Source organism: Lissotriton helveticus, chromosome 10 (genome assembly GCF_964261635.1).
Source record: "Lissotriton helveticus chromosome 10, aLisHel1.1, whole genome shotgun sequence".
Taxonomy (NCBI): Eukaryota; Metazoa; Chordata; class Amphibia; order Caudata; family Salamandridae; genus Lissotriton; species Lissotriton helveticus.
In genome coordinates, this window is record NC_136071.1 from 388,510,069 (window position 1) to 388,524,446 (window position 14,378).

The following is a 14,378-nucleotide window of genomic DNA, read 5'->3' on the forward strand; positions in this document are numbered from 1 at the left end:
TGCAGTCGCCAGGAACAGCACACACAACCCCGCTCATATGATCGTGAAACTGGTTAGCCCTGGTTTAAAAAAGTGACTGTGCCACCAAAGACAAATGGAAGTGGAATCACCACTGCAGTGCGATTAAGTTTTGAAAGTAGTGAGGGTATAGATTGGGAAGGGGTGGAAGGACTTGGATATGTTCAAGGGAAAAGAAAACAAGTTTCATAAATTCAGAAATGAAGGAGGGGTACAGTGTTGGGTAGGAATCAGCTAGTTAACCCCATTGTTCAAAGACACTTGTAATACTAATAGCCCATGAAGAATATCCAGGTAAGAGCATGACGAAATACAGGTCGAGACATTTTTGGTGGCATGAATGATGAGCTTAAGGAATAAAGAATTGTGCTGCAGATGCCAAGAGCAACAAAACAAGACATGTTAGGGAACTACCATCAGAGGCAGAACATTTTATGAAACATTTAAATGTCCAAGACATGGGATTCTTCAGACATTCACCTGACCTGTAAAACAAAATCTCCTCGTTCCCTCACATCAGGGCTCTGATAATTACCTCTCTGAGTATGTTACAGCTCATATTACAAAAGGGTTTGGATACTTGCAAAGCATTGACTTTGCCAATCCTGTTTTCAGATCTAGATGCAGGTGCTGGGAGTAGACTGTAAGCATTAGTTCCATGATTCTGTGCACACTGACAGACTAACATGTGTAAGATTATTCATTAACTCCTCTCAAATCACTCTCCACATTGGAAAAGGTTGGAAAGTTACCTTGGTAAGGTCAGGTGTACATTTTTTCCATGGTGAGGGAAAACAGGGGGTTATGGAAAGTGAATACGCCATTGCTAAGATTTGGCATGAGCAAATATGTTCACATATACTTGCCCATGCATAAAAGGAATGCACAGAACTGTGCCAGGAGTATATTTTCCAGACCTATGTCTATAAACTCTTGTGAATTTCTGAAAGCTGTATATATGCACCACTGCAAGGGTAGGTACCTGTAGGTGCACTTTGGTGACTTTCTTTAAGAATCAGTCTATAATTTATTTTTTACGTTGCCATCATGTGGCCCATTATGGTTTTAAACTGATTCTCCATTTTGAATCTATATTTTAAATAATGCTATGCTTCTCTTTTTTTCTTTTGTGTGCTTATACCACCATTGTTTGTAAAGTCAAGCCTGACAACCGACCTGTACCACCCGAAGCTATTTGCAATTAAACATATAGGGCCAGATGTAGGTCGGCAAATACCGGTCGGTAACGGCCAATTTCGGCTGTTACCGACCGGTATTTGCAAATGGAGATGTAGGGGGCATTTTATTCACAGAATCGGTATATTTACCGATTCGGTACATTTACAGAATCGGTAAAATACTGAATCGGTAAATATACCGATTCTGCAAATCAATATGTAGGTGGCACTTCAAAGAGTGCCACAGGCCCTTTAGGAGTCGGTATTTACCACCCAATCCTATTGGGTGGTAAAATATCGAATTCCAGTGTACATGCACATCTGTGCATGTACACCTATGCCATGTGACACACAGACATGCCCTTAGGGCATGTATGTGTGCCACATGGCACACAAGCCTGCAATTGGGATGCTACAGGGTGTCAAAGTGACACCCTGTTCCCCCTGCCAGGATTCGGTATTTACCGATTCGGTAAATACCGAATCGGTATTTCCCATTGATTCCTAAGGGCTTCAAGGCCCATAGGAATCAATGGGAAATACCGATTCGGTATTTACCGAATCGGTAAATACTGAATCTTACAGATTAGGTAATTGTAAAAGAAAAATTACCTACATCTGCCTACTTCCAATTTACCTACTCTTAAATACCGAATCGGTGTGATTCGGTATTTAAGTCTAGGTAAATCGGAATTACCTACATCTGGCCCATAGTCCTGCGATCCAGTCCATTCAGTTTCCTGGTTACTGGTTCTACGCAGGTGTAATCATAGGACGCAGGGGATTAAGTTCCTGTTGTTCCATTCCAATTCAAAAAATCATCCCAGATCTTTCTGCGTGGTCCACCCTCGATTCCTATATCCATTTTGCAAATAGTTTTAACCGCCTGAAGCCAATCAAAACCATGGGGTGGTGCAGAGTCGATTCATCTTTTGCAGATCTCTCTTCTAGCAAGGAGAACCAGATAAAAAAGTAAGTCCCGCCTATTTGATGATAAGGGCAAAGTTGGCTGATATTCCAGCACTATCAAAATCAGCACTAAGCTCATTTTTATATTGGTCTTCAGAATTTCATTGATTACTTTCTCGACCATAAGCCAATACTTCTGTAGCTGGGGGCATTTGAAAAACATTTGTCAATCATCCGCACTTAACATACCGCATCTATGGCATCTTGGGGCTGTGGCTGTTGCAAATTTTGCCAATTTCTGGGGGGGTCCAATAGAGTCTATTAACTATAAAACAAATTATTTCTCTTCAGATTTGCTGGTTTAACCACCATATATAGTAGTTTGAAAGAAAATTGCCAAATTCTCTACAGCTCCGTCATCTGAATTACACCATCCCAGATCTCATATGGTGCTTTTATCTTCTTATCTTCCGAGAGCACCAAAGTCCAATACCAGTCGGTGACTTCCTTACTTCTCAGGGCCTCATTCTTTAATTTCTTTTCGAAATCTCAGACTCAGCCGATCTCCCTTTTATTAGCCTTCACCCAAGATAGCAACTGCAGGTATTTGAATCTTGAGAGGGAAACGCCCGTCTTTGCCATCAAGATTTCCCATGGCACCACCTCCTTTATCACCAGGCGAGCCCCCACAGTTTAATTCCCGTCCTCCTTAATAGGATGCTTAACTGGTTTTGAAGGCACTCTGGCGTGCCTGGTGAGTCCCATATTGGTGCAACATCTGAAAAGTAACCCATTCCAAGTATATTTCTTATCCCTACCCATAAGGTAAGTGCTGCCTTAAGCGTCTTCAGTCTGACTTTTTAAAAACAATCCTTGCCCCAAACTGATAGAGAAACCCTTTTGAGCCCCACTCCTTAACCATTTCCTCCAATAGCCCACCCCATTCCAGGGGCCCCGGTTTGCCTAGGAGGATTTTACAGTCTTTGAACTGAAAGGCCATGCAGTATAGTCTTAAATCCGGAAGTGCCAGCCCGCCTTTTCCCAATTTATGCCTCAATCATGCCTTTGGGGAAAGTGAGAGGGATACAATTGAAGAGAAATGTCAGCTTGGATAGTAGCACCATTTTAATTAAATGTACTCTTCCATATAATGACAAGGGCAAATTCTTCCATCTGGCAATTATTTTCTGGATTTCTTTCACTACCCTCTCTAGATTGAGTTGAGGGATTCCCTCTAATGAATTAATAATACCTATTCCAAGGTACCTGATCTCTCTCTGAACACCCTCCTTCCAATCTGGGATATTCCAACACAATATCCTTTTTTTTCCCGTTATTTACCAAATAACCCAAAAACGCCTGGAACTCTTTAGCTAATAATTCCACCCTAGGGATCATTAAAACTGGATCTTCTGCGTGATTACAAGATCATCCGCATAGAGCACGCTCTCCTTTTTATACGCACCTGCAAAGAACGTGATAACCTGATCATCCTGGGGAAGCATCTTTGCAAATCAAATGGTTCGATATACATATCAAACAATAATGGTGAGATAAGGCACCCCTGTTGCGTCCCTCTAAAACTCGGGGAACTCCTAGTGAGGGAGCCATTGAGAAGGATCCTAGCTGTTGTACGATGATATAAGGCTTTTAGTGTTGTTACAAAACGGGGCAAAAACCCCATACCTCCAATACTGCCCATAGATATTCCCACGGTCAAAGGCCTTGGCGGCATCCAATGTAACTACCGCTAAGGGGAGCGATCTTCTTGTAGCTAGGTCAATACTACCAATTAGCTGCAGGGTCAATTCGTGGATAAATCCCTTCTGATCCTCATGGAGGAGCTAGTTTAGCAAGCCTGCCCACTAAAATGTTAACAAAGATTTTATAGTCTGCATTTAGCAGGGATATCGGTCGATACGACTCGGCTTTCCCTGGGTCCTTGCCTGGTTTTAAAAGATCAACACTATGGAGGCCTCTCTCCATGATTCTGGACCCTGTGTCTCCCCCATATATACCATATTAAACAAGTTTTCGCAAACAGGGAGAACTTCCGCTATTAGAATTTTATACATTTCTGAGGGGACAGTATCGAAGCCTGCAGCCTTCCCATTCTTAGCTCTTTTCATTGCACCCCTAATCTCCTCCTGAGTAATTGGAGCTTCCATCATCTTTTCCCCATCGCCATTCAATACAGGGAGGCCAAGTGTTCTAAGCCAACCTTTGAGCTTTTGGGGCTCTGGGGTAATGTCTTCCTTATAGAGCTGCAACTAAAGGGCCACTACATGGTTCTGCATATCTTTCCAGTTGTCAAGCACCTCCTCCAATGACCCCGTCAGATCCTTTATCTCATTTCTGGTTCTTTCAACCCTGGACTTCCAGGCCAGCAAAGCCCTTGCTTTCTCTCCATACTCAAATTCCCTTACATTTGCGGCCTGCCACCTTGCCTTACACGTCAACTCCAACCTAATGTTTTAGTTGGGCCTCTTCTAACCTTCTTACCACCCCCTCCCTTTCTTCTCCCGCACTTATAGAATGCAAGGCTTCCTCAAGATTACCCACTTCCCTTTCGATATTTACTAATTCAACCCTTTCTTCTCTGCTTTTGTCACAACAAAGACTTTTTAAGACCCCCGTATATATGCCTTAAAGGCTTCCCATGCTATTCTGGGGGAGGCAGTGTCTTTGTTATTAATGAAGTATTTTGATACAGCCTTTTTCAAGGCAATCACCACCCCCTCATCTAAAAGAAGGGCGCGCTTTATTGTCCATCTCTTGCATAGCTGCGGTCCTGGGGCCTGTAAAGTCATAATAACTGCTGTATGGTCCGAGATGTTGACTAGAAGATGCTCAATCTATTTAATATTGAACGCAAACCATCTATCAGCCAAAAAAGAATCTAATCTTCAAAAATTATGATATTTTTTACTGTGGCAGGTATACCCTCTCACCTTCCCTCTCAGATGCCTCCAAACATCTACTAAACCTAGATCCTGCATCCCACCTTTCAATGCATGCCTTATTATGGGTACTGGTGAGCTATTCCTTCGTGTAGAACGGTCCATTACAGGGTCCAACAATACATTAAAATCCCCACCCACAATCGCAGGAGCTAAAATGTCTACTAATCTTAGTTCCAATTCTATAATGTGCTGTGGATCATCCTCATTAGGTCCATAGAAACCGGTGCATATAAAATCGATATCGCCCATTTCATACGAGCTAGGACCCATCTACCGGAGCCGTCCGTACTTGATGACTTGAGCTCGATCCCAATGCCTCTTCTAATTAAAATTGCAACACCCTTGCAACATTGTGCTTGATCAGAGACTATGACATTCTGGACCCAACCACACCTGCCAAACAGATCCTTGCTTTTGAATGCTATCAAGTATATCTCCTGTAGAATCATGATTTGCGCATGACTATCTTCCAAGTACCTCAGCACGACTATCTTCCAAGTACCTCAGCACTACCCTCTGTCTGGGTTTGGACCTAAAACTATTCACATTCCATGTGAGTATATTGATACTAGGAATTCTAGCCATAGTACTTCCTCTCGAATTCCACCTCCTGCTTCATTGCTAACTTATAAAGACTCTCCCAAGTAGGAGGTTCAGAGAACTTTTTTGTTTTTTTAACCCACAGCTCCCCACCCATGCCCATACACCCACACCACCATCCCAACCCTCCCCCCTTGACCAACCCTGGGAACCCTCCCTATCTTTTTATACATACCAATGCCTGGTAGGCGCACCATTAAGCACATTTAAACTAATTCAAGATATAAAAGAGAGCAAACTGTCCCAATAATCCTATGTTGGTCACTTAGCGATATCTCTCCTCTTTTTAATCGTATCAATTAGTGACTCAACATCTTCTACTGAGCGGAAGTTGTACATTTGATTGTCCCACATAATACGCAGCAATGCAGTGAATTTTTAGTTGGACCTTAACTCCCCATTTCCGTAGCTCCTCCATCTTTTTTCTTAGCTCCCATTGCCTCTGTTCTGTGGATTTGCATAAGTCTGACCTGACCAGCAATGAGTGGCCATCTACTAAGTATGGACAGTTTTTTAGGGCCCTGCTGAGGATCTCCTCATTGACGGTATAGGAGAGGAAATTCACAAGGATCTTCCTGGGTTTAACCCTTTGGGGACTGCGACAGAAAGGCTCTCCATGAGCTCTTTGGATTTGTGCTCAAGGTTTACATCTCTCTTGTCCTTCAGGATTGTGTTCCGTAATAATTTGATGATGAAAGCCTTCATGTACGACCCCTCCTCGGTTTCCGGAATGTTCAGAAATCTCAAATTATTCCTTCGGAAATTATTTTTGAATCTCTAAAGATCTTCCCTTAAGGTTTGGTTTTGCCTGGCTAACTTAGAAACCTCAGATGCATTCTTTGCCACATCCTGCTTTACCATGACCACCTCTTCCTCTAACCTCTTAGTGCGGAGGGTAAATTCATCTAGCTTTTGGGTTAACACCTGGCAGGAGGCTTGTATGCCTACTTGATTGCTTCTGCGACTTCAAAGCGGTGCTCAATTTGGTTTTTCAGACCCAGTAAAATACCTGCCAAAGAGGCTTCTGAGTTTCCCTGGGTCGTTTCAGAATTTACCACATCCGCGGTGCTCTGACTATATCCATTCTCAACATGTACGGACACTCCTGGAACATCTGATAGTGCCAACACAGCAAACCTGTTACTACCGGGAATTGGAACAGCTTCTTCTTGGGATACCATTAAATTACACCTGGGCTTGTTCTGTTCTGGGATCCGTCGCAGCTATTTCTGCCCTTATTTATGCTTGTTGCAATTTCCTCACAATTACCTCGGGTGCTAAGAGTATCTGCACCCATATTTGGGACTGCACCGCCTAAGCCATATTTCTGCATACTAGGTAGCGTGCGAAAGAATGATTTAAATGAGGGAGTGATTTTAATTTTAGTGGGCGCGTTTGTAGATTTATTTTTATCCCCACTGTTTTTCCCTGGTGATTTTCCTGCTCCCCTGCTCTGGAGGCTCACTCCTGCTTGCCGACCTTGCCTCCCCTTGACAGTGACTTTAGCTCCTTGCGCTGGCCCTGGAAATGGGTCTGACGAAATAGGTAAAAATTCGCCTTACCTCCTCCAGTGTTCCTGGTCCTCAAAGTGTATCTGGAGGGTTTGTCTCCAGTCTCACCTTCCTTGGCAGTACCTGTCTCCATATGTGAGAGGTGCCCGCTCTCTCACCCACCTCTCCCCACTTCCGTACTCCAGATGTGATTATCCGGTCACCAGCCATCTCCTCAGCTTCCTCAGAGAACTGCTGGCAGATTCGATGTGTTCTGCCTCTGCCCCCAGTTCTGACGCTGGCATCCCTGGACCGTCGAAGCTCCGCCACCGCCTCCTTCCACTGCATCCCCGGGGAACCACGATCCACCACCTGGCTCCCAGGAAGCCCACCTGCCACCCCCGAAGGGGCCCGCGTCTCTGGCATCCCGTAATGCAGTACGTTCTATTACATACTTTACTGCACGGAGCGGGCTCTCTTCACATGGTGCTCATTGTTTTTCCCTAATGGCGCCGAGGCTGTGACCGTCTAGCTCACGGCCGCCATGTTCCCCCCTCCAAATAATGGTATGCTAATAATAATAATGGTATGCTTCTAGCACGTTTTACTAAACGATGCCTCAGAGAAAAGGGTATGTACATTTGCAAAATAGTTCAGAAGTTTTTTTTCACTCTGAAAGTTTGTTATGTACATTTTATCTTGAAAGCAAACAATCATCACGGTTGCTTTTGGGCTTATGCATGTATTTGCATATTAACAGGGACCATTGTAAATAGCCTCAAATATTAGCATGGGCCGAGTTAGTGGAGTTCCGCAGCGCGGAAATCCGCGAAGTGCAAACGAAACTCAGCTGTGCTAAACGGGGCTACGCGAGCAGCGGAGTGTGTTCGATAAATGTAGTTTGCAGTGATTTTCAGTGCCAGATGCTTGTCTGCACAGTGCAATCATCGCGAACAACACTATGCACAATGCAAGCGGGCGCTGCTTCCTTTCTGCCGCCGAGTAGATTTTTACTCTAGTGGCAGCATTCTCAACGCAAACAGACAGTTTCTCAACGCGGCGGTCACAAACATACGAGACCTCTCGCATTGAGAATTCTTACCACCCGCATTGAGAAATCTTGCCGGGAGGTTGATTTTCAAGACTCGCACTCGAACTCGGAGTTCACCACCCAGACTTACTCAAATTGCTATATTTGCAAACATGTATACAGGTGCTCACAGCATTTCCTTAGAATGCACACCCTGATAATAAAGGTTTTACATTAATAAATCATATTTGCAAGTTGAACAACATATATATATTGATACAAATCCTGCCTTGTTGGCAGACATTCCTCTTTTATAGATAAATACTGTGGTACTGCAAACTAGGAGCCGAAGAACTATGCTGCATGGGCTGGGGCCTACTGGTACAGTGGATGAAATAAATATGAACACAACGATCACACTCCAAAGCTGCCTATGTCATCTGGAAGGTTTAATGCTAGCCATTGATGATGAACCTCGACTTGTAGATGTGAATACACTTATGTTGTCAATAATATCAGTTCATAAATTAATCTCTTGTATATAGAGACATCATTACAACACTTTCCTGGCCTCTGACCACACGAGAGGCGTCCTGATCTCTTCTGCTTCTCTATTATGGCAGAGAAAGGTTGTGATGTTTGAGATCTGTGCTATACACTTGAACACGCCATCTTTTTCTATGTAGCAAAGCATATAATACAGGAAAGAGTCAAATGGGAATTGTGATGTTGCTTAAAATTAACAAGGAGAGTCTAATACTTTTTTCATAGAGAAAACAGGTTATTTACAAAAAAGAGTGAAGCATAATACATCATGAAATAGTCTACAAGAAAATAAATAACATGGTTATTTTAGGTTTCTCTGGGGAATGTGATCCTAGGTTCGAACTAAAGGCTTGGTATGGCCACCAAAGGTGAATGAACCATTATGGATAATTACAGCTTGCTGGCGACACTGAAATATGTGACTTATCAGTTTTTTCACCTTTTAACCTAAATGATCTCTCTCACATCTTGTAACCCTTCTCTGGAATACTTTGTTCATTTGCTCACTTTTTTTTCCTTTTTTCTTTCAGAGACACCCGCGATTCTTCGAATCTCTCTTTTGTTTGGGCCAAAAGCCCCGCTCTCTGCAGCACCTGGCCCGATTTTCTGTGCGTCTCCACCTGGATGGCAAACTGCCCCACGTCCTGCCCCAGCTACAACTGCCACCCACCCTCACTGACTTCCTGATGCTGAGATTTGAGGATGTTTTATTCTAGTTTTAAACGCATGTTTTATTGGTTTGATGGAACGTAGTAAAAAATTGGATTCAATTTACCACATTGTGGTCAGCACTTAGGCGACATGTACATGTTCAACAACGATTCAGCTTCAGAAGCATCTTTATTCGTGTAGTCAAATATCCACAAAAGTGAAACTCATTTAAAACATATAGACAAGTACAAAATTAAACCCCTACATCTGGTAACATGATAAAAGTAAAGGTGAAAACAGACTAAAATTGCCATAATATCAGCAGGGCCATTTTAAGTAGGGTTCAATGTGTGTTGTGCCTGAACAGCCGTTCTAAGGAATGAACCTACATGTACACATAATTCCAGATGCGGCACTTGCATTAAAAAACTAAATGCCACCCTACAATTCCTAATGTTGTGTTTTTGAAAAGTGGAAGTAGAAAATGCTTTGCATATTTTAAATAACACTTACAGAAAAATGTAAATTGCTGTATAGTTTGACCATGGCTCCCATCACAAGGGCAAGAGCAAACATCAAGATATGGTTGGTTACCCAATGGGTAATATATTAGATATTTTAACATGGCAGCCCTAAATCAAAACAGCAAACTATTTTCCCAACGCTCCCTATCTAAACAGAGATACTAAGTAGAAGGGTTAACTGCAACCATACTCAAATAAGCTGCCACAGTTGACTTTCCCCATTCTCGTTCAGTAACGTGGTACGTTCAGTCTCGTGGTATGCTCAAAATTGAGCAGGGATTGCTGCACAGATTTTTTTGTCTATGGCAGCAACACTTTCAGGATCTGTATAACTATGATGCAGAATAGTCTTGAATTATTATTGGATGTGGACTCACCTTGTAAACGTCTTCACTCCTGAGTTACCATAGCCTGTGCAGATAACAGTGGGTGTCCTTCTGGTAATTGACACGACCAATATTCATTGTGGGTATTCACCAAGGGGCATAATAATGCTTGCCCAAAGAAATTCCACTCTGTCAGATCCTCATCTAATCTGACATTTTCTAATTAGTTTAAGAAATATTTATTTTACTTTACCATTCATATAGGTCTCCCAGTAAATGTTCTACTTTAGTTGCTATAGGGTTCATCCATTTGATGGCAGCGCATCTCCTGGCTAATGTCACCACAAGTACTGTTGCATAACATCTCATTTTTTATTTTATGCAAGTACAATAAATACACTTTGGGCCAATTACGATGTTGGGCAGACTTGCGTCTGCCTGACATGTCTCGTAAACGGGACCGACTGACTTCCTGTCGGCAGTCCCAACTGCCTGATTAGGATGCGACCGAACACTGTCCGGTCGCATTTCCACATTTCCTTATGGGAGAATGTGTTATGGCTCTAAGCCAGCCGTAGTGCATGCTCCCATAGGGAAACGGGTGGTGGTGTTCAACCCTGCACCGCGTGGTAGGCACCTCAAAGTGCCTGCCAAGGAGCAAAGGGATTAACAGGGGCGCACCATAGGTGTCTCCTTGGTCCCTACCAGAGGCCGCGCACACAAGAGGCCCTGCAGGGGCCCCCAAAAACACTTTCTGTCAGGGTTTCCATGGCAAAAGGCCTAACAGGGTTTCCATGGCAAAAGGCCTGCATGGAAACCCTGCCGGAAACCATGCAGCATAATCCCAAGGGCAGAAAAACTGCCCATTGGGATTACGGGCCAGCCTCCGACTGGCTGACGGGCTCCTTGAGGATGTTGAAAGCCAGCAGAATGACCGTCCAGTTTCAATTCCACCCAGCTGATTCCTAATTAGACCGGTCGGAGGCTTTCCGACCGCCGTCATAATAAGCCCCATAGTCTGCAAGCCCTTGCTGTGTACTGGAATAGTTTCCTGTGAATAGACCATCCAAACCACTAGTTTACTGTGTAGTAAAAATTGCTTGGGTATCAAAATATTATGCACAGCGCTCACCTTGTACACCAGTCACCCTACTAATGCACTCTAAATTATTTTGCAGTATCACAGTGAGGTGGTAACACATTTATTAAAATAGGAGTCGAATCCAATGAGTCCCATTAGTTTTCATTCAATCCCTTTATTCTTCACTTGTTATGAAAACTTGTGATGATCTAACATCATATTCTTGGCCATTAGAATGAATTCAATTTATTATCCAAAATTACTGTTTGTATATCTTTAGTACATTGGCGACTTCCCTCCATTTTTCATTCCATTACTTCAGGTTTCAAATGATCATATTTTTCATTACAACTTTATCAAGGGTACCGATAATAACATAGGAACTAATTTATATACATCATAACATCTTTCATGAATTTCTCATAAGTTTATAAATCTACACAACTCATTGACGGTACATACAGTTATTAAGAGATCATTACAGTCTAAATCATACACTTCCTAGAAGCTCATTGTGATAAAATGCCTAACGCTGGACGGTAGTGACTTTCACAGAAGAATTATATCTATTATGCAAAATTATAAGGGACATATTCTGTCAACTGAGTAGTAATGAATATTCATATAAGCTCTCTATTAACAATGTAAATAAGTAATAAACCTATTTCATAATCTGTTGACAAATAGTCTTAATGTTCATATTTTTATTTGAGTCTTTCCCTACCTTAGAGATAATTGTACCTCTTTCACCAGCACTGATTTAGACATACATTTAGAAACCCAATATTAGACTGCACTCTTCTTCGCAAGTGTCAAAGAAACGTTCCATTTACTGTGTACAGCTATACACCATTTTTGCCAGTTCAATCCTAGTTAAATAAGTGAATTAATTAAATCTTATAAGGTCTGTGCACTCATACACTACCTGTAAGTACTAGTCCTAGAAATGCTTAACTACCTTCTAAATCATACCACCTTAATTCAAATACAACTTACTTCCTCTCAGCATTCAATAAAAATGTAGTACTCGCATGAAAACGTTTCTGTAGAGTCACTATTTCTACTAAGTAAGTTTCAATTGCAGTATTAAGTTTGATTTAGTTAGCTTCACTGTTATCCTTTTTGTCTTTTATGCTCCCTATAATAAGAATACAGGAGGTCATTTATTTGTGAAGTTCTTCTATCTGCTGTCTTAACTAGTAATCCTTAAGTACATATATCCAAACACCTATTTGAATTCTTCCGTGGCAGTGTGCCCACTTTACATATGTTCAGCAATGTTTGGCCGTCAATTTGGTTCAACCTTTTAGACTACTTCGAATTCCCACCAGTTAGGTAGCTTTGCAGTCTTACCCAGAAACTGAAGGTAAGAGCTACTCCCCTTGTCCACATATCAGTAAGTACTCATTCTCATGCCATATTCGATGTGGGTATTTTTTTCTTAGAATTAATATCGAAAAACTACTCACTTGATTCTCCAGTGCTCCTCCTGGTCTGCGCTACATTTTACAGGTCACCGACTTATGAGCTGGATTTGAATTCCAGATATTAATTATATGCATGTTCATAGACATCACCCATCAATGTGTTTATTTAATACATAAAAAATGATTTAATCCTGATATGATCTCTTAATGGAAAAGGAAGGATACAAACTCTTCTTTCACTGTTTGTAAACCCATATACTATCAGTAAATGCTAGCCCTAAGACCACCTAAATATTAGTTCAAGTGCACTGTTTTGATGTGTATCAATCAAAAATATGTAAATTGTTCTGAAAATAATACCTATAGGGACAGAATCTATTGATCATCACAATATTAAAGATAATCACTTGAGAGACTTATTAGTTAGAATTTGTGAGCTGATCGTTTCACGTTGCTTGCAGATTTAAATCATCTACTGTCAAATGTACTTGATGTAGCAGATTGGATAAGAACCACTGTATTCAATTTAAAGTGGCAGTACATAACCAGCTAGTGCCAATCATACAGTCTATTTGTCTCATAGTAATGAGATACTGTGGTTTGGACAGCATTACAATTAATTAGAGAGGCTGTACTAGCATAACAAAGAGAGAAGAATCTCACTTGCCCTAGCCTTCACTTATAAAATCCTGCCTGTATTCGATTGCATTTATTTCTACACAATATTTGGCGTATTTAAAAAAACAAAACTATACATCCCCTTAAGTCAAATTTATACACAAAAGTGCCATAAAAATATTATAACTTTATCTTATCAGACTTTACTCTTAAATTGTGTTTCTCGTACACAGAAGAGTAATACGGATTGAAGATCAAAGTCTCTTAAAACTCTTTGTAAAGTGAACGAAGTTAGCATAAAGGCCAATAATATTTCCTGAGAAGTATTTCCAAAATCATATTCCATAGATAGATATTTTTTTTAATCTTTTGTGTGAATTGTTCTCAAGATGTATAGAATATGTTGATATTATAAGATCCTTCTGTCTGTGGTTTTCCCATTATATCTGATCTTGAACAGTAATTGTAATTTCAGAAGAATGTATATAATTCCTTATCAGTGTTCAACCTACACCCAACAGTGTCCAATTTGTTAATTCAAAGAGTATCCGTGGACACTAATCTCTGATCTAAATTTCCCCCTCTTCTATTTTGCCTGGTTTATTTTATCTTCATGAAACTAATATTTGCAAGTCCTTTTCCATCATGTGAATTGACATCAGATATTTTGTATCCGTATTTCTGAGCACTATTTGTCCCTTCCATTTCTCTTTCCATGTTCTGTTTGTTCACCCTAAGTTACATAGATAATCAGATATATGCAGCATTTGGTTTTGCAATTAATTAATGATCTGGTTTGATAGGTCTTCGCCTTACTGTGAAATTCGTCTTCTTTCACATTGTCATGAAAATATTCACAACATATACATGTATTAAACTTATAGCTGCCTGTCAGGGAGGGAAGCCACATGAACTTTATTTTGGTATCTGCGTATTATGTTGAATCTCTTGGGTTCAACATTATTTTAAGTTCAGCCCTTTTCTTAAAAGAGTAATAAGTGGTTTCTCTGAATTGCA

The 14,378-nt window shown here is 41.2% G+C and overlaps 1 protein-coding gene across 4 annotated transcripts in view; it reads left to right on the plus strand.

Moving 5' to 3' along the window:
* Window positions 1–12,486, plus strand: part of ASB10 (ankyrin repeat and SOCS box containing 10) — a 491,601-nt gene extending 479,115 nt beyond the window's left edge. The window contains exon 5 of one of the 4 annotated variants that reach the window (XM_078662805.1): window positions 9,265–12,486. In XM_078662805.1, the coding sequence (XP_078518931.1) occupies window positions 9,265–9,450 (186 nt within the window). In that variant the 3' untranslated portion in view covers window positions 9,451–12,486. The remainder of the gene's footprint in view (window positions 1–9,264) is intronic. The other 3 variants (XM_078662808.1, XM_078662807.1, XM_078662806.1) reach the window with 3 other exon arrangements.
* The last annotated feature ends 1,892 nt before the right edge of the window (window positions 12,487–14,378 follow it).